The sequence below is a fragment of the Aythya ferina genome (genome assembly GCF_964211825.1).
Source record: "Aythya ferina genome assembly, chromosome: 7".
NCBI lineage: Eukaryota > Metazoa > Chordata > Aves > Anseriformes > Anatidae > Aythya > Aythya ferina.
This window is the reverse complement of record NC_140302.1, coordinates 37,303,478-37,331,328: the sequence shown is the minus strand read 5'-3', so window position 1 is coordinate 37,331,328 and position 27,851 is coordinate 37,303,478. Positions and strand designations below refer to the sequence as shown.

Genomic DNA, 27,851 nt, shown 5'->3' with positions numbered 1-27,851 from the left:
CTCAGGGGGCTGTGAGGGGCCTCAGGGCGGCGCCACAGGGGCGCTGTGAGGGGACAGCTCCATGGGCAGTTAGAGCGCGTTTGTCATCATTAGAGGCTACAAGTTGCTAAATGCAGTCAGGAATACGGAGATCTTTGTCATTCCCATCTTCTGAAGGAAATACTTCATGCTTCTGCAACTCCAGGCTCTCAGAACTTCCTACTGGAAAGCACATTCTTAGTCTGCAGTCCCAGGGAACCCGCTGGAAGCTCTCCTGTGGAGGCCATAAAGCGATGCTGGCGTAGTTGTGCTAGCTTGGTCTGCAGGTCTGCAACCTTGGATTTAAAAATAAACAAATAGAGAATGGGTACATAGTCACATGGAGTTACAAACAGCTCTCCGTTCACCAGAACCCCCACCTCCCCCTAATGAAAACCAGCCCTCGCTGCTCCTGCTGCGCGCAGCAGTGCTGGCAGTTCCCCTGGGGAATCCTGTTTCTGGAGGAACTGTGACAGCAGAATTCAGTCAGGAGATAGGGCTCCTCCGCCAGTCAGGGCTGTCAAGACTCCTGAATGCATGTTTGGAAACCAAAGGGCAGATTCCCCATGGAAATAAGCAGGGCAACCAAGCCACCCTGAGCTGCAACCACATCCACCCGGAGCTGTGCCCCCAGCACGAGCACACAGCCCCCGGAGCGCTCGGGGCCCACGGTTTGGGGCATGGGGAGCCCCTGAGAAGTCCCCTCCTAAATGTCACGTTGTCATCCCCGGCTCCTGCACCTCCACCTTGAGGAATGAGCTCCATGTTGGGAGCGCAGGGTTTGCGTTTGGCTGTGCGTGGCGTTACGCAGCAGGGTAATTATAGAACAGTGTCATGATTTCCTGGCACAGGGACAGACTTGGCGCACTGCGTGGAGCTTGTTTGCCCTGTTATGTATAGTATGGGGAATGTGCCTCATGTGCACTACATCACTGGTTTTGAGGCCAAAAGATGCTTTGAATAACATCAGGATTTCCTTTTTTTCTAAAAATGCGGGTGCTATAAATTGGTGCAAACACTGTAAAAATGAGGCTATGAAATCCACAGCCTTTACCCTGTCAGTTTACACAGCTATAGCTACTTGCACATTTCCAATTTTTCTACCTAGTGACTGCTAGGACACCTCAGGACATGGAACCCATACTCAAAGGTTCAGGTGCAGCTGGCTGACAGCAGGCACAAGTTTCTACTACCACGTGAGGAGCTGTGAAGGAACTGCCTTTTCATGGACTGCTGCTCCTCTTTGCAGTAAGAAACAATTTTGGAGTTGTTCTGTATTCCCTGGGCATTATAAAAGGTGTTTATTACTAACACTAGTCTTTACTAGGGAAAGGCATTGCCAAATGTAGTACAGGTGATATCCCTACAACATTAATGAATTCGATTTCTTGCTTGATTAGAATGCAGGATAAGTACACAACGTACTGTCACATTCGGAAGAAACGTATCGAACATGTGTGCTTGCTCTGCCCTCAGTAAACTTATTTCTAAGACAGCTTCCTTTTTTGAATCTGACCAAATCATCATTTCAGCAGGTTCCGTGGAGGTAGGCAGAACAGAAAGGCGAAAAGAAAGCAAAATGGGAAGACCCACTGCTGGCTAGTTGGTCTCTGTCGAGTAAATGCCATTTAAACCCTGCAGAAGCTCAGTCACTATCTAGTGACCTCATGCAAATGTGAATCAAACCAGTTTAGGCTCTCGAGGCAAAACTGATTTTGAGTGCAGTGACCTGATTATGCACAGAAATCAAACTACATGCAAAGCACTAACTCATTTTATTGAAAAATGTATTTTGACTAGCCACACAGTTTGGAAAGCTGAAGTAATACTTTCAGTCGAAACAAAATAATCCCTAAAAATGTTGCAATAAACAAATAAATGTCACACCTGCACTAACACAGCTCTCAGTTTTTCTTCCTTAGCAGGCAGGTATAGATTTACGAGTCCTCTTTCCAATTGTAAATGGATAATTTTGAATTTCAACTTTCTGCTGCATTAACCGCTTGCATAGAACAGCTTGCACAGGACATGACAAAAACCATCATTCTTGTCTAGCGAGCTTCATATCAACCTTTGGCCATCTCTTACGCTTTTTGTGATTTCTGTCTTCTATCTTAGAATTCTGGCTTTACTTTTGAAAGACTCAGAGTGCTACCAATGTGTAGACCTGTTCATATACTTACATGTTGTGTGCATGTACACACAAACAACTTTAACATAAAAATAAATGTTCCATCTTTGATGATTTTAGTTTTAAAATATTTGGTACCTGAGATGATTAATTACCTGAGATTAACTTGTGAAATTAATGAAATGACAAATTTACAATGGTTAATAAGCCCACAGCACTACTGCCTTTACTGCAGTTCCCCCCAAAAGAGAAGATGCTCACCACTTCCAAGTCTTGCTTTTCCTCTGGGGGCGTTGCTCTTAATTTTTCTCTCGCTTTCACCATCTGCGTGTGCCATTTGAGGCCTTGTTCCATTTTCTTTTCTCTGGGGGATCTAAGTAAACATGATGGAAGTATTATTTCAGTTCCTTTATAATCACCGAGCCTTCCATTTCTGGTTTCAAGTATTTAACGCATTTCCTCCAAAAGTATTTGCACGATGGGAAGCAAAATGAATGAAATCTTGTGGCCTTGCCTTCGCTAATATGCACGTGTGCCCCATGTGGTGCTCTTACACTACTGTATCTTACAATACTGGGACCTTATTTTAATCTAACCCTTGCCTTGTTCAGTCCATAAGCTCAGTGGTACTCCGGGAAGAGGTCAGGGTGTGGGAGCGGCACAGGCTGCTTTTGGTGGGTCCTTTGCAGAATTGCTGTAGAAGCTGGAAGCCTTTCAGTGCACAGTGCGTAATTCAAAGTATGTGACTGTGAAGGAAACACTGATGGGGAGTTCAGCACAGCCAGAAAGCAAAACTAAAGGAAATACCGTGGAAGGCATGCTAGCAAAACAAGAATTTGAAGAGGCAGTGGAACTGTCTCCAGTGCAAGTGGTCGAACAGCACATATAAACTACTTTTCAAAGGTCTTGACTGTAGATTTAAAATCATGCTGGGACAGGAGAAACACAGAAAAGGAGTACTATAGAACAGCCCTTCCCAACGTACTGAGACACTCATGCAACTGTGAAAGGAAATACGAGACAGGACTGAAATTTCAGTGATCACTAAATAAACGTATTTACTGTACTTTACTTCTGTGGCCATCAGACCCGTCTGGCCATAGCCGTGGTACCTGTAACCATCTCTTTCCACATTATGAGAAGGTATAATGCAGTGTAGTGTTACTTGAAGCTAATTAAAGTTTTCCTTGACTTACAGACATTTGCATAGTGGTTATGCCCCAAGAAATTATCTGTCGGGGAGGAAGGTGGTGTATGCATCAACTGGAACACGCTTGGCCAGCTACTCAAGTTACGGCCCCATATAAAGAGGGACTAATTCTGAGGAGTGCAAAATGGAATGAAATGGCATCTAATTAGAATAAAAAAGAATCTCAGAACATTCCAAGCTTTCCTTGTAAAAGTTAAAACCAAATAGAAGAAAAAACTTAAACTGAACACTTCCCAAAGTCGAATCAGATATTGTATATGCTCTTAAAAATTTGGAACACGTTCACATTTCTCCCCTTTCTTCAGTATGTGTGTGTGTGTGTGTGTGTGTGCAGCCCTCAAAGACGAATGATTTCAAGTATTTTCCAGCTCAGATAACTACGCACATTTATAATCCAGGCGAAGCTTTTCAAGGTTAGGACATCAGCCAGTTGTGATTTGTTTAATTCATTTTGCAAAAAGGATCAGAGGTACTCAATTTCTAGTCAGCCCTCTGGCTCACACTCATTAAGTGTTTTAAAATATATTAAGATGATATAAAGGTACTATAAAATAGTTGTTTTATCAAACTAAATTATTGCTATTAAAAGATAAGAATTGTTTCAACAGTGTGCTTGCCTGGGTATTGCATTGCAAGGGAAGGAGCAGGTGCACAGAGCTCCAGCTACAAATCTTGAAGTGCTAGTGATTTTTTTTTTTTTTTTAATAAGCTTGGAATTTGCTTGTATTAATTTCTTTTTTTAGTCACAATTTATTGATTAGGATTCTTGTTGATTTTACTTCACGGAAGAGAAAATAAGTTAATGTTTTCATAATAGCAAGTTAGCAGATGCCATCAGTACCATTACACAGGAGCAGTTCACAGCTGTATCTTTTTAGCACTAACCTTGTAGTTTCATCTTTCACTTTCAGCAGTCCTTGTTCCATTTTTTCAGGTGTATGGTCCTTCTGTTTCTCGGGTGCCTCTTTCATGGCATAGTAACTGATGTTATCAGTACCATATGATGCAGTTTGGGGCATCTACAATGAAACAAAATGCTAACACATTATATGGAAACATTAGGAATTTGAAATTGGTTTCATATTGAGACTCTAATGCTGTAAAGGCTGCTGTCATTTGAAATCACTGCCAGTGCTCAGTGACTTGGACAAATGTTCTAACTGCCTTCTGATCTTTTCAGGCAACTCAGAGGCAATGGCAGCTTCCGAGCAGCCAGGTGCAGCTTACAGGGAGTATGATATAAAGCTGTAAAACCCCAAATTGATGATTCTATGATATTTGTTACATAGTATGAATATGCTTACATTTCTGTAGGAGGGTTTAATACAGAGTCCAGGACAGCAGAAGCTTAGGCTGTGAGAAGGCTTGGTTTGAGTACCATCTCTTTTTATACGAATTTTCTCTGTGGTAAAGGAAGTAATTGCAAAGTAGTTTTCAAAATCACGGTAAATGGGTGAAAACTGAGCTCCAACAGTCACCGAGACCCAAGTGCATAACCTGTGAGTAAATTGTTCAAAACACGGTAGATGTAAGAGTTCCAAGAAACACTCTCTCTTTGAAAGTCCCACACAGATTTAAGTGCTTCTGGGTAACAGTGAGCGTAAAGCTAAGGCAGGCTAGAGATAAGCCTGGTGAAACATTTCATGAGCAGGATAACACAAACCATTTTTTTTTACTAGTACATCAGGTGGCAAAGGCAGAAAAATTTCACAGAGCAAAGTTGTGGTTTTAACAAAATTTTGATAAAACCCCCAAACCCCACCCCTTCCAGAAGGCCAGCATCCAAAGCCCAGTTTTGGCTAGCTAGTGCCTGTCCTTTCATCTGTGAATACCTGTAGGATGCTGCAGTTTAAAAATAAGTGAACCTTCAAATATGGCATTGGGTTTTACTTTTTTGATTGTTTATAATAATAATAATAAAAAAGTCCTTGCCCCTTCCACCAAAACAGATAGTCCAAAGCAAATCTCTGGCTGGTAATAGCCTTAGGAACAAGACGCTGACATTCAGCGAGATGATTCCAGATAAGGGCAGATTTACTGCAAACCCATCTTCTGATGAAGGCCTTTCAAATAACTTTTATAAAAGTAAAAAGCCCAACCAATTTTTGAAGTATGTGCGTTGCAGTAGATAAAGGCAAAGAGCTCCTACTTTTCAGAAGTTTTATAGTTTTATGTTTTTTGTGGAAAATTGTTTCTGATCCTAAAAGCACTGGCTTATTGACAGGGACTATATGCTTCACTACCAGGAAGTGAGAATTCCTAGATGATCATTTTGTTATTCAGTCAAAAACCAATAGCAAACCTTTAAAACACAACACATCTGTTTGCACACTTTACACTTAGATTCTGGTTAGAGTACAAACAGAATCAGAAAAAAAAACAACAACGCTGGAGTGGCCTACAGGAGTTACACAACGCCTGTGCTCACGAGTTTGGCTGAAGTCGCAGTCCTAGAACTGAATTCTGCACCTTGTAATTCTCTGCTTTTATTGCCTTCAATGACGTTGGAACATTCACAGATGAAATGAGAATTATTCTAGATTTACTTACAGGAGTCATTTCCCCAAGATCGGGGGTGGAGGGGGTGTAACAGAACATATTGTTTAAATGACAAATTCACTGCTAAATACATACTGTGGTAGATTTGAAGTATTTTATTGGCACTGCACTTTTATTAGTGAAAAGAGAATTTGAAAACTAAAATCTTTACGTTAAATACAGGATGTCTCTGTAATGCTCAAGGAGTATGAAACTGCTACAAAGAAGACCAGAGAACAACTATAGAAGCTAAATATAAGAGCAAAGACTAATGATTGTTAGCACAAAACTACGAGAACGTTTCACAGCTCTGATTTCAGTATTTGTTAAATACTCATACAAATTGCAGCAACAGGAGCGTCCCTGTGCAAGGTGTGCGTTGTGCTACAGTGCCACCTCGTGTCAGGTCAGATGTACGCACACACTTACGGACCTGCAAAAGCCCAAACTCACAGCATTAAGGTCATTTTAAACACATCGTTTGTATATCGTTGTGTAAGTAACTACTTTCCTCCACCTTCCCCACCTCCAATCCCCCCCCCCCCTTTTTTTTTTTTACAGGAGAAATTAAAGAATTATTCTCTGGTAGTGAAACATTACTCTCCCCATTTAAATAAATATAGGAACGCTGAATAGAAAATAGATAAAGATTATTTAAAAGTATGATGCAACAATATGCTTACTCCTTCTCTTGTCATTCAAAATTCAATTCTCTTCTATGCCAAATCAAAGACCCTACATTGCCTATAGTTACACGGCAAACCTTTGCAATCTTCTATTTGATAAACTTCAATTCAAAACAACATTTATCCAAGCACTGGTACATATAGCAATGTAATTTGGCTGAGTTTCAAAACACGAGTTTAAAGAAAAGTAAAACAAACAAACAAACAAAAAAAACCCTAGCAGGCTCGAAGTGCAACAGTCCTGTTTTTACTTTTAAAATATGAAAAATGTTTGTGTAAATTTTGAATTTCAATTTTTCTTACACTTCTAGAAAAGTTGTAATCTGTAATATAAAGATCCTTCACTGTTTGAACACCAGGTATTGCTAAGTAGATATTAATAGGATTTAACATTAAACCTGAGTAAATCTCTTTTAGAATGGAGGAATGTAATTCATTTTAATTTAAAAGCTGCTGAAATTTCAGACAAAACTTGTATACATTTCCACACCTTCACAGTGAAAAGCAGCAGCATGCCCAGAAATCATGAAAACTGAGATTAAAGATTTCCTCAAAGCAAGAGAAAAACAATTACAGCATCTCAGGTTCCTTAGATGATTATCTCCAAACGCCTTACTCTGTGTTACAGTTCATTTTCATAACAGAGCACTGGAAAAATGTTGTGCATTCATTTTCAGTATTTCAACTTTTCCAATATTTATATATATAAGAAATGAGAATCTAATAGCAAAACTAATGGCACAATTTAAAATAAAAATTTCTAACAAAGTTTGTTACCTTGGGGAAAAATCTTGCCAGGCCTTTAATACACACCTCAAAAAGAACCTGAAGCGAGGTCCCCTCCTTTCGTTCACCAGCCTTTACAAATTCCCGGCAGTCCTACCAGCTTACAAATTACAGAAAATCCAGCCCACTTCAAATTTGGTTTGGCAGATGCAACACCTCATATTGGAGGCTTTCAATAATTAAAAAAAAAAAAAATAAATACTTAAACATACGCCCTTCTGTCTTAACGCCTCCAAGTAGCCTGGTTATTGGAGCCACTACAGATTTTGAGTAGCAGCGTGCAGAACTGAGCAACTCCTACACTGCACATGGGCTGCAGGAGTCACAAGCCACACAGACATCTGAGAAGGGGTCTGCAAAGCCAGAGACTTTGAAGTGTTGGCACTTAAAGTTCTGGCTTTCTCCTCTTAAGTTTTATACTTCAGTATACAGGCTACAAAGAAAATAAATTAATGGATTGTATTTGCCAACATCCTACCTTGCTATTCTCTGGTACATACCATATGTGCAGTTGGAGGTGAAAATCTAAATGTTTCTTTCTTTTCTTTATTCCACTTTGCATAGCTTCGAGAGTCCTGACGCATTTCTTTATTGCTGAAAAAGTTAATTTATAGCAAACTTTTAAAGAGGTGATCCCTAACAATAAGAAACAAACAACCAGGAGCCTCTTTATGAAATATTAATTTACCACAGGAGCAGGAAAACTGCCAAGATGCACCGTCATTTCCGACTTCAGTGGAGGAATATAGCATCAAAGAGCAGGACAAAGATTCAAACAAAAGCCGAGTAAACCAAGCACAGTAATTAAATTGCCCAAAGGACTGGTAACAAGGTAAACATTTCATCTCTGACCTATAGTTTAAACTTGGCAAGCTGAGATACTGAGTAAATTTGAGTGAACATAAAGAAAAATTACACAGTTGTACCAGAAAAAATTCTATTTGGTAACAATTTGACCCATCACGTTTTTAAGTTTCATCAGTAAATATCTTATTAAAACTATATTTACTCTGATTCTGAATGTCCACAGTGCTTCTCTGGTGATTTTTTCTATTTTAAGCTTCAGACTATTTCTCTTCATACTACCATTGTCTGGTATTAAACAATAATTCTCTTCCTTTATTTCCACTGTCTCTCTAAAACTATTTGTCAACTATAATAATACCCAATAGATTAATTTTTTAACAAACAATATCAATAATATACATTATCCTTAGTTTATGTTTATATGGAATGTAACAAAAAGTATGAATTAACTGTAAAAGGATTTTCTACTCAATCCAATGGGAAATCATGGAGTTCCATGGGCAAGCCTGCAAGAAATCTGATAGACACCTTTCTTGTTGCCTCTGAGCACTGTATTTTGTAAATGAAAGCTCGCTCAAGTTTCCACTTGCAAGTTAAAATATTTGAAATTGCCTAGTTCACCATTTATAAGGAAAGAAGTAATCTGTTAAGAAACTAAGTAATGACTTTGAAAAAACAGTGACATAATACTTGCTTTTTCCTTTGCTTAAATAAAGCTTGCTCTTCTTTTAGCTCCTGTGCTGCTGCTGATCTGCTCTTTTCCCCTCGCCTTGCCTGAATCATCCTATCGCAGGACAGCAGCTCAGTGAATTTATTCCTTTGTCTGGACATCCTCCTTTTAAAATGTAAAGTTTGATATTGTTAATTAGATATTGCATATTTAGTAATAGAGCTATAAATACACTCCAAAAACAGTCTTTTTAATTTGCTAGCGATCTTTTGTCAAAGCATAAGACAATCCAGGAATCACAACTGGTAGAACGTCAAGTGCAACAAATTCCCAAAGCATCCTACTTCAATGAGCTGCCTAATTAAGCATATGCGCAGTTGGTTTTATTTCAGTATAAGCACAAAAAATATCTAAATTCAAACATGTTTAAATAATTTACCAAATGAATTACTTCATAGAAAATACTCTAAGCCCAATGATTTACTATGAGGATAAGAAGGCAGGCACAAAGTATGAATTCTACAAGATTTTTTTTTCCATACTGTCCTTATTCTGCTTTCAGAAACAAAAAAGCACCCAATGAGAATATTGGTGTCAAAAACCGTGTAATGTATAATTATGTCTACATAAAGTGTAGAAAACAATGAGAATTAGGGAAATGCAAGATTTCAGAGAAGTTTACATTGAGGCATATAGTGAAGACACACTGCCACCTTCAGGTTCTTTTCATGTAAGAAAAGCTGTAGGCCCAATAATGGACATATACACAGGGAAATTAGTAATTTTACTAAAGAAATAAATAACTCTAAATTTCCCCCCTATTCCTTCAGTGCTAGTTAAGCACATGGCTTTAATTAAATTACAGTCAGTATCGTATTGCTTTTCTGGGAGTGACATCACAGACGTATGGATTCAAACATGAAAGGGCAAGCAGTGACACAGAGAAAACAGAAGGAAAGTTCACAGTTAATATAAAAATCCCTTTTCCTGCTTGGTTGAAGTGTGAAACCTGATGAAAAAGGCCAGCACTTAAAAAAAAAAAAATAAAATAATAAAATGGTCTGCTCCAGTTTACCAAAAAAGTACTTTTGAGAAATATTTTTCAAGTAACAATAAAAATGTATCTGAATACTGACAGAAAAAAATCACTCCTATCATAAATACTGAAACATTCTGAACAAAAAAAGATTAGGAATATTTTTACTGTCTTTACTCTGTCCTTTATACAAAAAGTTACTTCCATGTTTCAAAAAGGATTCACCGACAAATTCTCTCAAAGAAGGCTTGTGTTAATTGCATATTGTGAAATATAACAAATACAGAATATGTCAAAATGCAAATGAGTTTAATGTATTATCTTGCATTTATACTTACTTATCACATTACATATATTAAAAATAAATAAAAAATAAGATATCTGCAAGATTCTACAGTTCTTTGTTATTCTGTATTATCACATTCTCTCAAGGGTACAATTAACAAAATACAAGTGGAAAAGGAATTAAATGGGAAAATATAAAAAATGGATTGTGTTAATTTTGGAGAAAATATTTACAATCACAGCAATTATGAAAAAATACATTCTATATACTTGTCATAAATACCATTTATTCAAATATATATTTGACACTGCATGTAATGCCACATAGTGAAATGTTTTTGCATTTTCCACTAGAAACGCAGTTTCCTAGCACTTGCAAGACCCTTGCCATGTACCATTACACGAAAACTTAGTCACCTGCAAAGACCAGCTGACTCTGGGTAGAGCTCTCTGTTCTTTACATGGTTTTTCTGTGCTTTGGTGAGATCCCGAATTGTACTTAAACTTTGGTCAGCAAGAAATTCTTCTTTTTCATCTTTTATAATTTCTTCTTTCAGCTTCTGAAATCTTAGCTTTTCCTCTTCATTAGGCCAATCATCCGATACATCCAAACTGGATTGCAACAGCTCACTTAGGTTTAGCTTTTCAACAGGTGGTATTTCTACGGGGATTAAAAGAATTTACAGTAATCCTACATATCAATTACATCGTCAGATTTTTATCTAAGAAAAACATAGTGTTTAGATAGCGTCAGTCTAACAGAAGTGGGATTTGTTGGTCATTTTTTCTTTTAATATATATTCTGTTCTCTTAGCTTTAAACACTGTGAAAAATCTATCTGTATTCTGGAGGAACCCACAGTCTCTGACACATGCGAGCAGCATAGTGGCCTCCTTCTGACCGATAATTTACAGATCTCAGTATGGCAAACTCTTCAGACAGCTTTTTACTTTTTTTTTTTATTATTTATTTAAATAGTCAATACCAGTATGCAGAAGCTGATTCAACAGTGCAATTATATTCAAGTGCTTCATGCTTTTGGCTTGTACTTTCCGCTTAACAGTTTAACAGTTTGTGTGTCCTCGACACCTTGCAGAAATCAATTCACAGCATAGTGTCCGTATTCTAATTCCATGAAGGTCTCTGGTTGCTTGCACTGTGTACACACAGCATTACGGGGACTCTACTACTGCAGGAGCCGCCTGAATGAGGCAATTCTGGGTCTGTCCTGAAACCTGCCCAACTCAGAGAGCCTGCCACAGACCCCAGCAAGTTTTAAACATGGCCCTGCCACAAATACTGTATAAATGACAATGCCTTCTGATAGAGTATGACATGAAAGATGTAAAACCCTGCTTTGCACTGAAATCTCCACTTTGATGAAATTAAAATGGAAATTTAGACTAATACAATACGTGTACATATATGGATTGAATTAAGGCTGTATAATCCCGACTTTTTCCTTTCTCTACAGTTTTCTGCAGCATTTATAGTGTCTCAGTGTAGATTTGTGTATAAATAACTACTACATGAACTGTGCATGACTGACTTCAGAGTTGTCTGCATGATGACTGGTTAAAGTATGTTCTATGTATCATAGGAAGCAAAAAGGCAAAGCAAACGGATACGTAACTGTGAACATGCTACAAGTGCCCAGATGCAATCTGTGAGTCAAATCAGAAGTGACTGTAACATAACCAATTTAAATATGCAGTGGAATTACAAAATCAAAGCCCATCCCAAACGGCATTTCAGGTTAAAGAAATTCAGCATTATCTCAAGCTACCCCTTTGTAAGTATTAGTTTTCATACATCTTTTCACAGACCTTCCATGTTTCTATGACAATGGTTAATTCTGGGGCATACCCACGCTGCCCTGTGTGTACAGCCCGCAGGCACCGAGCAGCTCCCAGGAGCAGCCCCCAGGTGCCTGCAGTAGCGCCCAGCTCAGACCTCAGCCACCCCTCTGGCTGCTCCCCAGCCCTGGCTGCCCCAGCAGCAGCTGTGATTTGGTGTCGCGGCTCTCCCTTGGCTGCGATGCTGAGATGGCACCAGGTGCACAAAGGTCTGGCTCCACACAGACGACAGGCTGAGGAGGTTCCCGACTCCTAGAGAATGAATGCTCTGGATTTCACATCCCTCCTCTTCTCGCGTTCAGAGAGAATGCACTATTCCAAGGCACATTCTGTCATCCTCTCTGCATGAAGTATGTATATACTACTTCTTACATACTGCTCCCATCCAACACGAACAGATGGGCCACGTGGGAGGGAGTAAAAAACTCCTGCATATTACAGAAGGTTCCCAAACTTCATGTGCATGCCCACAGATTCTAAATATTAAAGTCCATGGGATTATTTTTCTTAAAATATACCACTGCCTAAACTAACATTAAACATAACGTAATAAAGTTATAGAGCTATGCAGGCCATACTTCAGTTTTTTTGTCATTATAATCTATTGTGCTTGAATTAAGTAGAACATAATGCAATCCCATATTTTTATGCAGACAAAAAAAAAAAAAAAGGCAGAAGAAAAAATGCCTCAGATCTGCTATTTTGAAGAATACTAAAAATCCACAAAATTTTCAATATTGTGTACCACTGAAAGGGAGTTAAAAACAAAGTAACTAGAGTGTTTCAAGTATATTACTTATTCCTTTTGAAAGAAAGCATATAATAAATGTATGTGGGAACTTGGAGAGACATCTGTATAAGTCCCTGTTACTATAAAAACAATACACCCTTGTTGGAAACCACTCTGCTAATTGCCAGGCAGAACTCTCACTTCCCATACAAGCTTCAAGGGTGATCAGCTGTCATTAATTCTTAATTGCTACTGCCGAGTAAAGAGAGAGAACTGAAAAATAATAGAGATTCATCTTACACAGATAAAAAGGAGACAGCCTATTTGCATAGTCTACACATCCTTAAAAATAAAACCAAAAAACCTCTTTTAGTTCATTACTGAACTCCTAACTCTCTGCTACCGTTAGTTGTAGAGTATCTAAATATACTTAGCCAGATGTCCCTAAATGAGCACTTTCTTGTGGTTAGGGGGTTTACTTCTTTAATCTCACACAAAGGGACATTTTTTTGTTACTATCATATTAAAACCAAACCAAAACAAAAACACACACAATGGTAAGTAACAAGAAAAAATGCTCAAAGAAATTAATTTCCAAATTGTAAAGCAAATTCAGATCAGTAAGAATTTGTGCTCTACTGAGCATTTTGCCACAGTTTTTAATATTTTGCGTACCAGAAGTCCGTCTGAAAGCTACAGAAAGTGCAGTTAATTGGACTGATGTATTCCAATACATCTCAACCCTGACACAGATTGCTTAACAAAATGCTTTCATGTCCATAAAAGGCATAATTTTGAATATCCAGGAGCAGCATTAATTCTCATTGAAAGTGAATGGTAAGCATCTGATATTTTATTCTTACTCCGAACTATTTTTCAGTAGCACCATATGTGGAATTGAGATTGATAAAGAAACACAGTCATCATCCTTACATATTTTGTCTTCATTTTCAGTATCATGATATTTCAAACCATTTTTTTTTTTTTTTAAAGTATTTCACCATATTGCTTAGAATTTTAAGTGGTTCATTCATACTCTGAATTTACGGAGTTCCCATTAACAATAGCACATTTTGGCATCCCTAATTCCAATCTGATACCAATGGTATTCATAGTCATTAGGTTTCATTATAGGAAAGATTAAATGTGAGAAGAGGTCTTCTGTGGGAATATGAGTAGTATTTCTATTATTAATGACTTCTGGAATCTATTTGACCATAAATACTGCAAGTGATGTTGCATCTTTTCCTCTCTGCTGACAGCTTTTAAATTTTACCCTCCTAATGTAAATTTATAGCTGCAATAATGAGGGGAAAAAAAAGAAAATGTGATCTGAAGATAGAAGGCAGGCTGTACTTGTCTTTGAAGAACGTGAACTCAAACACCACGTGAAAATCCTGAGAATGCCATCAGACTTCTGCACGTGGACAAACAGCATCCAACAGCTTGTAGCAACAGGTATGGTGTACAGTATGTGTGTTTGTACTACATTTTTTAAAAAGTAGGTCTGTGCTTCAGACTGTATGTAATTTACCAATTACATCCCCACCTTCCTCATGACACACAGGCAGGCAGAAGGAGCTTCCTCCATTTGTATTTCCCCCTTCCCTTCACCTCCTGCGAAGGACCTGGCCAACTGGCTATGCAGAACAGGAAGAAAGCTAATTCTAAACTCAGCCTGGAGCCAGCTGACCTGCCAGGGCTTCCTGCAGCTGGCCTGGCCTCTTACCCAGAGACTACAGGCAGGTGTGTTTTGGCCTTCTGCTCTTTACATAATTTATTTCCCTAACATTTCTATTACTCCTGTCTCCCTTATGAAGTGTCGTCTACCTGTACACTTACCCTATGCTTGCGTGCGTGGCATGCACACAAGCCATTTGTCAACTTAATGAAGCAGTCCAGCCAGCTCTGTTCATGCTTCTTCCCTGCTGACTCTGAAGAACAGCCCCTGCTGTAAGCGTCCTGTTTCTCTACTCACATCGCACATAATTAAGATATCCTCTTATTACACAAAATACAGCCTTTTCTTTCTCTGCTTAATGGTTTGAGATTCAGTGTTTGCTTTTGTAGCACAACAAAGCATTTTTTTCCTCATCCATTGCAGCTTGCAGTGTCCCTTTCAGGTACAGAGCAGGATGACACTCACTAGCGAAAAGCCAACAAGGGAAGCATTCCCTGGCCCACGCTTTTTTCCACAACAAAATACAGTAAATACACATCCATGCGTCCCCAACATACCTGAAGTGGCTGGCTCCATGGAGAGTAGCCTGTCATTCCCAGACGCCCGAAGAAAGCAGAGGATAGATTTTACTCCCTTTTCTATGACATCTTTAGGTGGAAATTCAAGGGGACAATGTCTCAGATTCAAGGCTGTCAATGAAGTTAAGCTTCCTGTACAAACAACGTAATTTAGCAAACAGTTAGAAAGATGGATGAGTTTTCGGACACGTCTAGTAGTTGCGTTAGAGTAAATTACTGGCATTCACTGCGTTTATAATGATTTTGTGATAATTACCATTATCACATATGCAGGTACTATAGACTGCCTTAAGTTATTTACTTGCCCAACTCAAACATTTTTAGCTTGCTCTTTCTAGAACTACAATTGATCCTTTTTTATACACCTAGCGTTGCCAACACTGCAATACTTAAGATTACTTATATAATTCACAAGGGGCTATGTTATTCTTTAAAAACAAACAAAATACTCAGTTTACTCAAGAAAGTTAAGACAAACTAGACTGAATTACATTACAATGTTTGCTTTCTACTTCAAAGTAATTCTTAACAACTTTAACGTTCTGGACTTGATGTACTCAGATAGGACTATCTACAAATTAACTGAGTCCTCTGTGTGGAAAATAAATAAAACAGCTCAAACCCAGTTCCAGAATTTGCACCAGAGGTATGCAGAACCAAACATGTATTTATCATTTCATATACTTTTAGTTCAAACTCAGAGCTATCATATCTTCTACCAAGAACCTCTACCATCGCTCAGCAAGGCAATGCATCTGTGAGCTGAACCAGAAATACAGCACGCATCTGGCATGTATTCTGCCCCTTGATGACTGCAGGGATTTTGTACTTTGGTTTCTAAGATGGTTCACATGACCTTGTATAAAACAGATCGTCATTCTTCTTGTGACTATTTGTAGCTTTTTCTTTTACTTTTTTTTTTTTGTCCATATATTCTCCAGTTGCTAAGCATCTTTGCGATCTTTTTTTCATTCTTTATTTTTAACTATTTAATTTCTCTCTAAGCAAATAGTTCTCCCCATCTGAGATTAGCCTAGACAAAATGAACGGTCTCACTACAGCTGAGGTAACCAGTACAATCCCTCAGCTCCTGCTCTTGTGCTTTCTCAAATGTGTGGAATTTATGGTGTTGATAGATCAATGTTTTTACCCAACAATAACTTTTATATATAAAAGGAAATGTATGAAAGATTTCAAGTTTTCCCTTTTTTCTAATGTAATGTTCTAACTTTCTAATTCGGTAATCTTTGGGTTTGCAATGCTTTTCACTCCAGTCTTGCCATTAGCTGTTCTTGCCCAAGGAAACAGAGGGCTACCGCCTCTCAACAGCAAAGAAACGTGACATCAATCATCAGCCTCCCAGGGGCAACTGAGCTCAGGCATCCCGCAGGCCTGCTGCAGTCTCCTGCTTCTCTCACAAGCAAAATATGTGCTATGAGTTACTCCTATATCCCTTACAAAAGGGCATCTGCCCATATCCTTATCCTATGATTCTCAGGAAAGGCACAGCATCCAAGACATATATATATATAAAATTATATATAGAGACTTCTTTACATAGCATAAAGTTACACGTGGAAAGAGGTAATGACTGATAGGGTCTTCTTTCTTTTCATATTCTGCTTACTGTCTGGTCAAATAGGAACAAAAGATGCACAGTTTCAGAAATTGGATTTATCATCTTCCCCAAAAAGTTGTGCTTCATTAAAGTAAGACAAAATTAACAAATTTGCCTTCCCTAATAGCTACACATTTGCAGAATTACATAATGCTTTCAGTCAGGTTTAAAAAAAAAAAAATTGCTTTAACTTCCTGATCCAGGCAAAAATACAAGAGCTCCTGTCTTAAATCTTTCAAAAAAGACATGTATGTACGAAGTCTCTAAAAGAAAGGTGGAATATTTTGTCTTGACATTTATTTTAGACAGACATGCAGTTTATATTAGGTATTTAGGAAGTGCAGCACTGAGAACAGACAGCCCAGTCAATCAGGGTCTGTATTTTCCATACTGTATTGCAGTGTGACTGGAGTCACACCACATCTCCACTCACAGCTTGACCTTCCAGCCTCATCTGTTAGGCGCAGTCAGCCTGCAGGAAGCAAATCTGCTTTACTTGTTACAGCATAAAATGGTGTATTCGCTCTTTTAAAATGTTTTTGTAAAATCTTGCAGAAATACCAAATACATTACTAATAGCTATGCTATTAGATTTTAAATTACCAGTAATTAAAGATGAAAGAAATGTTACAAAACAAGTTTTACAATGTGATTAACAGCTCCATTTGACATTAGTTCTTTAGAAAAGTCAACTACAGCAATATTGACAAAGTGCACTTAAAAGGAAAAAAAACTAAAAACCAGCACAAAAGTAATGGAAGGAAATGAGCAGCTGAAGTAGGTGGCAGGGCTCTCCTGGAACCTGCTGAACATGGAATTTCTTCTGAGATCTGCTGGATCCTGGGTCTGGTCCCTCGGAAGATTTGAGATGCATGCACAAAGGGGTTCTCCCCCTCAGGGAGAGGGTGTGTACAACCTGCTATCTGCAGGACCATGGCAGCTCTGCAGTATTTAATGCAACAACCTGTTACTCCCAGGGAAAGCAGATTTGTTTCCATTTCACTGAACTGCCCAACAAACACCTGGCACTTTCCAACTCCATTCTGCTTCTTTCATCGTTAATCTTTCTGTGACCAGCCACAGGGGCAGAGCTGGCAGGTAATTTAGCAGTAGCAGAGGAGAAGTTGAGTTTTCCCATCCCAATGTCAAAATTATTTACTGAGTTGAAGGAAATTCAACTCACTTCCCAAAAACATTTAAAACTTATGTTTTCCCTGCCACAGACCTTATTTAGAACTAGAAGCCTCACAGTTTTGAAGTCTGCTAAAGCTGAACTCAAACTGGGAGCCAGTGAAAGCCAGAAGTGCCTGAGCAGTTACTCTGAAATGGCAGTGAAACTGCAACTAAGGTGAGTTAGAGAAACTGCACCCAAACAGGTTAGGTGGAAACAACTGCACTGCATGCGCACCATGCGCTGGCTGCCAGACATTGCTCTGCTGTCACTCAGGGGAAGAGAACTGGATCAGCCTGCCAGCGTCTCACAGGAGGAGGAAACTTCTGGGGAAGGTTTGGAGAGGAATTACTTGGTGCTACAGATCAATGGCGTAAAGGATGAATGACTTGACTACAAACTGAGAACACATGAGAAGAGCAGTGCTGTGTACGTAATTACATTAGGTAGCAACAAAAATGCATAACACTGAAGATCCATGTTTATTGCAGACTGACTACGCTGTTTTGCAATTACTGCTGTTGGTTTTGTAAAGAAATATGTCCAAAGAACTTGTGTATGAGCACACCTTTGTCAAAAAAGCAAGCATTCCCAACACTCCAGTTGTATTGATTGTTTTCAGTGAGGCAGTGATGGTGAGCAATGTGGAAGTTTAGAGGCTTAGCAAATCGACTGTATTCTACCATTCTAAAAACAAGCTTTCTGAGAGAGCTAATTACCAAAATGCCTTCCCATACAATCATGATTCACAAATTAGAAAACTACTTCAAACAGTTATAAAATATAATGCAGAAGTGGAAGAGTTACATTACCAGCAAGAATAAACGGCTTTGAAGATGCAGCATGTAAAGAACTATTTGGGAATACAATTAGATTTAAAATAGTTTAGTATGAAGAAACTCAATCTATTTTTAAACAAATTATCAAAATGAATCATACAGATGACTTCAGTATTGGAAAAGTGAAGTCTATTTTATCTCGCTGAAAACCACTCGTGGTTGAACATGACTTGATTGTAGTGGGAGAGCTACACAGGACATGCAGCTACAACGCACACAGGATGATGTGGCAGTGTGCACTGACAACTTGCATAACTGGGAGGATGGCAAATCAGCTCTCTACCTTTCAGCATCCTTTTCCAAACTGTCTACTTAAATTTAAGCCTGCATCACTTGCTGAGATCCTTCATTATTTAGAAGTATTCCTAAATTACTCTAAAGAATGCTTAGATGCAGTAATACTACCTTGCTCCTATGCTATGCTTTTACTTTTTAAGCCTCCTAAAATAAGTATCACTGTACCCATTTTACAGCAGGGGAAACTGAGGCACAGGCAGTCTGGTGACTTATCCCGAGTTCAGGAGCCTACCTGAATTTTCCAGAGAGCCACTGGCAGTACTGAAAAAAGAAGGCACGTACACCAAGTGTCAGCCACCCCACAACACTTCCCAACAAGCACATAGCACACCGATGTTTAAGATCACCTCTGAGAACAAGGTGGCTGACAAAGAATTTTTCACCTCTGATAACTAAATTCAGAACTCACGGTAATTCTGCACAGATCAGGTGAATCCGTACAAAAGCTCTAGGAACAGCCACAGGTATGAAACAGAACTGCTGTTACCACTCAGACTTCTGCTCCCTTCCCAAAGCTTTTTTTTTTTTTTTTTAAATTAAAAACTACCTGTTCTAAGAATAAAAAAATAAAAAAAAAATCAATAAATGAGGGTAAACACTGCAAATTCATTCCAGATGTAGTTGAGAAACATACACAAGAGATGAAGACTTAACAGCTGAGAGGGTTATCATGCATCATCCTCCCAACTCATCCCAGTTTACATTACAAACTTTGGCATTTATGATACAAGCACCAGAAACCCGGGGTTCGTACTAAGAAAAGAGAAGACAACAGCCCTGGAATGGACACTGCAGGATGGTAACTAAGTTAGTGCTGAAGCTGTCAGCATTAGCTCCTACTCTGTTTCTTGATATAGGTGGTTAGGATGGCAAGTGTACAGACAAGAGAGCAATAGGGAAGGGTAGGAGGAAGAGTGGGCTGGGAATTAGCTTATGAAACATGATATTGTAAGAAAAAGCTGTCTTGTCAAAACACGAGTGTTTTGTAAAAATACACTAGGTTTTGACAACGACTCACATTGTCACAGGCACAATTCCCAGGTTTTCCTCCCAGCTTTCCAGGTGGACTGCTTACTGATCTGATGTCCCCATCACTGTGGAGAGGAAGCCTGCTATGCCAGCTGCCCAGGACATGCAGGGGACTTCTGAGAAGCACAGCTCCACCGCAGGAAAGCAGAAGACTTCAGTAACCTGGATTAAGCCAAATCCAGGAATTACCTCCACCCTCCTTTAGCTAAGGTTCAAACCACTGTGCCTGTGCCAGTCCAAGTCTCACGCTGTCCACTATGTAAAGAGTCGAGACTGAAGCAGCTCAGCTGCTGTGGAGCTGGAGGAGGCATAGTTGTGCACATCTCGTATGGATCTATCTGTGTCTAAACACTACCCTGTAGGTGGCAATGCCACGGACACACAGCCTTTGCCAAGGGAACTGATGGATCATGCAAAGCAAGGCATATGGCAGGGCAGCATCACCCCAGCACAACATTCCTGCCAGCTGCATCCAAGATCCTTGCGACTCAGAAATCCTGACGTGGACGTGGGCAAGTGATTAAGCAAACGATGCCGAAGTTGTGCTACCCGAACTGGCAGAGCAGAGCTGCATGGCTTGGGCCACTCCTACAGTCGGGGTGTCGCTGCGCCGCCCGCTAACGAGCACACAGCTTCGGGAGGCCTGGCTGCAGCCAGCCTCTAGGAATGCCTCCAGCCATCTGTCACCGCTTCACTGCTGCCCAACAAATCCTGCCCTGAAAAAACCTGCAGTGTTCTCTTCCAATTGCTGTGGCTTGAACAAAGACCTCAAATGCAGCAGGAAGGCTGGCATCCTTTTTGGTACCCCTCAGTCGCTCAGCCGGTGAGAACAGGAGAGATGCACATACCCTGCACGTGGCAGGAGTCCCCCAGTGTAACTGCTACACAGAAAGCCAAAGCATCAGCATTGCACCAGCAATGCTTTCCACCAAAATCTTAGCAAAGGTACAGTGCTTGAACCCAGAACAGCTGTGAGGAAGAGGTGTTTTCTGCTGCGCCTGCTTGTTTTCTTAACGCACTGCCCAAAGAGCAGGAAGGGAACATACTTTTATAGCATTTAATACGAATAACAAAGCCGTCTCTCTCCCTGTCACTGCCTGCAGGCAGCCCAGGAGCTCTAAATCTGCAGACCTCCAGCCCAGGGGGTGCTGCATACTGGCACCCTGTTTGGGGCAGTGTGGTTATGTAGGAACAGGTCACTTCATGCCAGCTGGCCCCAGCAGGTGGGAACAGACCTGGAAATGCCCTGATTGCTAGCAGGGATGTCACCTCAGACAGGTAGGATACCTTGTGCAGAGAGTACAGGGAACTCAACATGAACGACGGAGTCTAGTGAAGCACAGGAGCCAACGTGGCTGATCTTACACAACTGTGAGGATGTATGTGACAGCGAGCAGCTCTCAGCTCGACCTTGGCAAAAGGCAGCCAAACATCAGCTCTGTAAGCAGAAGGAAGTTGGGCCTGGTTGCGTGGCCAGCTTGAGATCATGCCAGTTGTTTGGTGACAAGCCCAGAATCAAGATGTAGCTTTGGAGGTTAGTCTTTGAAGTACAACAGCAGTCTTAAAGCTCAGACAACTTCAAACAGTGCTGAGCAACAAAAAGTCAGGACTTCTGCTGTGAGGACTGACAGTCCCAGGGGTGCTGGGCTCTGCGCCCTGCAGGGGCAGGACGAGGAGTAGGGACCCCTCCTCAGAAGTCTCCATTCTCAGCTCCAGCTCACCAGGGGCAGCCTCAGGCCAATCCAGGAACCTACACAACCTGCTCAGTGTTCCTTAGGAGCATTTGATTTGGAAATACTTGTGATTCCCAAGTAGTAACTGCTGACGCAAGAAGAGTTATAATGCTAGAGATGACTTTAAAGTTTGACACTGTAAAAAGCCACTGCAGAAGTTCTCAAATGTAATTGCACTTAGAAATGTCTGACTGTGAGAACACCCCAAAATTTCTGAGAGTTCTGAAATGTTTTTTGCTTCAGTTTTACTCAGAGAAACAATATTAAACATTTTCGACCAAAATCCTAGACATTTGATTACTTTTTTTCCTTCTCAGTGAGGAGAATCGTTATGTGTGCTCTAACAAAACTAATTCCCTCCCCACCCCCATGTTTTCAACATCATTCTTTAGATACCCATCAAAGTATTCTAAAGTCTAACTACAGAATCGAGCGTCTATGACATCAGTGGGTACTTACCAAGCTCTGTGGGCAGCTCTTTTATAGGATTCCTTTCTAAAAGCAGAGTTTTCAATTGCCTTTGCAATAAAACAGAAAAGAGTTGTGATGGTAAAAGCAAAGTTCATTTAATTAAGCAGAAACATGAGAATATTTTTCCTCCTTAATTTTCTTCTTGCTTGTTTTGTACTACAGAAGGGAACCCAGGAGGCAAATCCATGGCTGTCCATCAGTGCTGAAAAATGACATACCCCCGAAGCTTTCTGGTATGGCAATCTGAAGTTTGCTTTTATGCCCATGAATTACTATGTACTCCTTCAGTATTTAGTATTTGATCTTTCTTTGCAAAGCTTATCGCTTTAAACTCTGATACTGACTGTTCCAATTATAAACTCATCATTTTCAGTTGTTTATGATTTTGCTGAGCTGCAACTGTTTGCTTTGTTGAGTACATTCCTCAGGCTACATTTGAGCTAAAACTGTTCAGCCATTTTTGATAATGATATTAGAAAGAAATATGCCCTAATTGTATTTAATTTCATAAACTATTTTTATTTTTTAAAAGCTCATTTTCTTATTCTTGGAAGCAGCCTAGAAGTTTGGCATGGGTCAGGCATTCATCTCAAATACAAACATTTATGGGGTTTATGTCACACATGACATTTTGGAAGTCTTCTAACATTTAGACAAACCCAAAGCTTTTGAAAAACTATCAGTTTGCCTGTGCTTGGAAAACAATTGATATTGTTTAGTAAGTGAAGTGTCCAGAATTGCTGCATGCACTACTATATAGAGCGTCTCTGATGTGAACTTTTGAGCTACCAAGCGTTGAGGATAGGGTGGACATTTTGTCCAAAAGCAGGGAGGTTGTCTTGTTTTCCCCTTGTAGCATACAGGTACTGACATTAAAGCAGCTATGAAATGGAGACTACTAGAAAAAAAGCAGTAAGAATTTCCTAATTTTGACTGCTTCAGTTTGTCATTTTAATAAGATTTTTTTTTTCAGTAGCTTTTAAGTTTAATATCCGGCAATGTATCAGATCAAGTGATATTCTACAGACAAAGCACTGTCCATGCCATAAATGAAGCATCATCCTACTAGGAAAGTTAATGTGTTTTGTTTACCAGTGCTGCAATTTGACTTATTTACTGTTAAAATTCAACAAAATCAAGAAGAAAGCTTGGTAGATTGTCATAATATTTCTTTACCTCTAGTAAAGAGAAAACAAAACAAACATTTTGGCAGCTGCTCAACACTGGATTAACATTTGTGGCAATATTTTAAGACATTTCAATTCAGTCAAAAATGCAAGCACCATTTTCATATTTGTAAAGCAAAACATCCAGTTCAGCTTAAAACAAACTTGGAAGCAGCAAGGGACTCCCCACTTCAAGCCCCGAATTCGTTAATAATTTAGGCATTGCTGTATACCAGGTAAAACGCACTTTTACACTCCAGCAACTAATAACAATGAAATGAAGTGATGATCATGAGGAATTCAAGTAATATTTAGTGAATATTTCTAATAAGTATTTCCTAAATCTGAGCTGTTCAAAGTCTGTGAAAAAATACAAACAAGTGTATCACACGGTGGAACAAATGGCTGGCATGGTATCTTCTAGGAAGACACGTAGTGAATACCTTAGTCTCACAGGGTTTCAACCAGTTGTACAATGATGACCATATAATTCACAAGCTATAACATCACTCCCATCTATTTTAAGAATAATTTATTAAAGCTATTTAAAAGATGAAGACATTAGACTCGGCATTTTTCAGCTATTTTTAGAGGCATAGCCTGTGTTTACTGTATTTCTCTAATCAGGAGTTGAATATATAATCATTCCCAAACAACTGACCTTAAAATAACCTTAAGCATCTTATTTCAATGCCACACATTTTTAATTCTGGAAAATTCCATGGCATATACCATTCAAGGATTGTCTTCTTTTCCTTACTACTCTTCACAGAAAAGTTTCTTTTAGAACCAGAAGTGCACGCATTCCTGTGTCAGTTTCTTTTCCTTGGGGCACACATCATTCCTTTGTTCCCAATAATTACTATAGATTGTGTTTGTGGTCTTCCACTTCAACTGAGAAGTAAGGATTGTCCAAGCACATTGAAAAACTGGTGAGAAATTAGCTTTGGTGATCTCAGCAACACGAGAGCAAGTGAATCGTTCAGGGTCACAGCAACATTGTGGACACCCTTCTTTGCACACCCCAGATAAATCAGTGACAGCTAAGCAATCCTTCCAACAGTTAAATACCATGTCAGATGACTAGCAAGAACAGATTAATGGATAACGTTCTTTGACTAAACTGTCCCTCATTATCATGTACAAGAGAAGTGATGTTTGTATCTATGAGTCCATGTTTTCACCTCACATGCGGCACTAACATTAGTCAGCTACAGTCAGTAAGCTTTACTCAGTCTTAGGAGAAAAATACTAACAGGATGTAAATTTCTGAAGTTAAGTGTTTAGAAATTCACTAACATAATATTAATTGGACCTCTCACTTCATCTGTGTTTTAGTAAACAAAAATAAGCTTATATAGTGTTCTCCTGCACCAAGATTAATGCCAAACAAAACCATGTAAAAGTCAGACTGTTACAATGAAATTGCAGTAGGACAAATAGAAGAAAAATACATTTTTTATTAAATTGCCTGTATGACCAATGGTCTTACCTGTGGTAACCAATTCCAGGGGGAAGAGCTGTAATCTTGTTAAACCGGAGATCCAGCCAAACAAGATGTGGCAGCTTTTGAAATAAATCCTCGGGAATCATCGATATGGCATTTCCCTCCAGATGAAAGTGCTAATAGAGAAAAAACATAAACATGTGTTAAATCCAGAAATAGAGGAACTGTTCCTTGGCACACAGTGTTGAACATGGAAACTGTAAACTGCTCTACACTTTTACAAAAAGAACAGTTAAAGGAAATTAAGGGATACATGGTTCTAAGTTTCACAGATGATTTAAGGACATTAAAAAAAAAAAAACAAACAAACAAACAACACATATTAAAGATTATATCTAAGAATCTGTGGTTTTCCCATTCATCTGGCAAAGCCACAACCCTTTACTGCCTTGCGCTACATTCAGGCAAAGGTCTTAAAGCACAACAGCACACACACCTTTACATCAGGCAGTTTATATATTTCCTCGGTAAGGTGCTTAATATTTTTTCTGCTAACATCAAGGGTACTTGAAGCTGATGACATGCACTCTTCAATGGCCTTCCTGATCTCTTCTGATGAATTGGAGCCAGATGAGCTCTGTTTGCGATACTCATCTCCAGAGTTATCACCACTGCCATTAAGCCCTTTGTAAGAGCTGTCATCCATTTGTCTGCAAGCCAAAAACACGGGCTCAGTAATTCAGACTGATCAACTGAAGGCAGGTCACGACCTGAGAAAAACCACACAATATTTTGGAAACAGAGAGTCTACAAAGCGAGCTCGGTTCTGTTATTTTCTGATTGTCCCCGGTGTTAGGAATGTATTGTGACACAAAAGGCACACTGCGTGTGTGCGTACACATATATATAACTTTATAACGTACACATATATGTTATAAGGTGTATGTACATCCACCAGGCCACCCTCTCGGGGTGGCGGAGAGCGGTTCCCTTACCTCCCCCAGCCAGACCCGAGGGCGCTCGGGGCCCCTCCACAGCCTGTGCCCTGCCCAGCTGTGGCACACTGCCACACAGACAGCACGAGAACGCCTTTATTTAAAATCTCATTAATTTCCAACGGGTTTAACGGGTGCTGCAGCATCACCCACACTTTCCCTGAGCCCTCCAGCCGTGGGCCCCACACCGAGGCCCAGCAGCGGCCCCGGCACCCCCGCAGCGCTGCCCCGGCAACAGCACCGCAGCCAGGGCCATAACGCCCAGTACCGGTGTGCTCCGGAGGTCTTCACGTGCCTGAACCTACTGCAGGAATGACAGCAGGTGGGATGGCAGTGTTACCACACTACTGCCAGCGCTCATCACCAGAAATACAAGCCGCGTTCAGTGAGGGAGATTTTTTTTTACTTGATGACAAACTCCCTGGGGAACAAGGCTACCGGTGTCGCATTCAGCACCACCAGTTCTCCAGGTATCTCATGGGGCTTCCCTCAGAGCCCCTTTCCTTGCTGCATTTCACTTGTACAGTAACACTGACAGGACCCCGTTACAGGCCGAACACCGCGTGCACAGGGCTTGCCAGCCGGCAGGAAACATCCAACTGCAGAAACCTTCACACGGCCAAACAGCCCCAGCGGTAACATCCTGGGGCAGGCGTGTACATTTCAGTGTAGATTCCTTGTTAGGTCCTACACAGTGCCTGGCAACAAACAGCCGGAGGCTGAAATAGCTCAAGCATTAATATAATACAAAGCTTTGATTCTGCTAAAAAAAGTTTAGAAACATTCTTACCTGCACTCACTTGAATCATCAATCCTGTTGCTCAGAAGCTTCTGACTCCCAAAGACTACATTAAAAACTTCCATTTTGTAGGAAACATCGGAAATCTGAAGGAATAGTCTGGTGGATAACTGCAAAACAACATACTCTCATTTTCACAGGAACAGTTTGCTTAAATTTGGAACTAAGCAGGCCTTAACCTCCACATCTGTTTTGTTGCAGGGCCACAAGCCTCTGGAAAACATAGTGGTACCTGGGCTGAAGATGACAAGGCACATATTGCTCAGCCTGAATTAATCTTCACCTTGAAAATACAGATTCTACTAATTGTGTTATTACTGCTGACTTCAAGAAAAAAGGTATGATTGGTAATTTCATTACGCTGTTCCTGGAACAGATATTCTTTGAGGCTACTTAGGTGATTAAATTCTAATTATGAGCAATATTTGTAAACCAGAGGGCAAAACTTATGAACATTAAAATGGAATCAATGGAAATGCTGTACTGAAAGTAGTACTGAATTGCATTTATTTATGTAAAACCCAAAGTATTTTAGGATAATTTTAAGATTACGTAAGAAACACATTAGGATTAAAACTAATGACATTAATTTAAGCAGTGTTGTTTTTTTCAGCTGGACATTGAGATCAAAACTTCTTTAGAATCCTTTAGCACAACAGTAATCGGCAAATGTTTTTGTGAGCATTTCAGGCACAGAAAGTGAATCTAGAAAGCTACTCAACTTAGCTGAATCACGTTAGAAGAGGAATTTCTGTGCTCCTTCAAATTCAGTTGTCTTATGACTAAAACTTAAACAACAAAAAGTTTGCATGCGAGATGGCAAACAAGCAACAAACTGTATGCTTTTTTTTCCTGATCTTGAGGTATAACTAAGGATGTTTCATTTTATTCTTTTTTTTTTTTTTTTTTTTTTTTTTAAAAAAGGAATTCTCTCCTGGAAACAAGATCAAAACAAAGTGAAAGTACAAAAACATCATACAATTGCTCTGCAGATAGAAATCTCTCAAGGGCAGGCTGTCATAACAACCTTGTCTAGCCTTGAGGGGATCTTGACCTAGCATACTAGGGCAGGTCTGCATCTGGAACAGTCATCCTAGTGATTGCACTTCACAGGGAAGCGATGTCAGAACAGGGAAGAACAGTGAAAACAACGAGCTTGAGTGGGTTAGCTGTAGGTCTGCTCTTCTATCCAGAAAAGCAGTCTTCTGACAAACAGAGAACCTGCTGGGACATTGAAAGAGTTTCCCATAGTTGCTGGGGAGTGTTTTTTACTC

At 39.7% G+C, this 27,851-nt stretch overlaps 1 protein-coding gene across 1 annotated transcript; it reads right to left on the bottom strand.

Moving 5' to 3' along the window:
* Positions 1–56: 56 nt before the first annotated feature.
* On the bottom strand, positions 57–27,818 carry LRRC27 (leucine rich repeat containing 27). Its single transcript, XM_084526323.1, has 13 exons — positions 27,605–27,818; positions 27,300–27,365; positions 26,569–26,687; positions 25,280–25,493; positions 24,829–24,959; positions 22,159–22,217; positions 14,992–15,144; positions 10,585–10,828; positions 8,871–9,011; positions 7,870–7,963; positions 4,245–4,378; positions 2,411–2,522; positions 57–314 (listed from the first exon to the last, which is right to left on the bottom strand). The coding sequence occupies exons 3-13, from the start codon at positions 26,640–26,642 to the stop codon at positions 189–191; spliced, it is 1,482 nt and encodes a 493-aa protein (XP_084382449.1). The 5' UTR covers positions 26,643–26,687; positions 27,300–27,365; positions 27,605–27,818; the 3' UTR covers positions 57–188.
* Between the last annotated feature and the right edge of the window lie 33 nt (positions 27,819–27,851).

Bases quoted from the DNA above. Each gene is read 5' to 3' on its own strand.
- LRRC27 (XM_084526323.1), bottom strand. From the start codon at position 26,642: ATGGAAGTTTTTAATGTAGTCTTTGGGAGTCAGAAGCTTCTGAGCAAC. The intron at 9,012-10,584 runs GTGACTAAGTTT...ACATTTTAAAAG, and splicing joins GAGTCAGCTGGTCTTTGCAG to GAGGATGTCCAGACAAAGGA. The intron at 315-2,410 runs GTGAGCATCTTC...TTTAAATCCAAG, and splicing joins AAAAGCAAGACTTGGAAGTG to GTTGCAGACCTGCAGACCAA.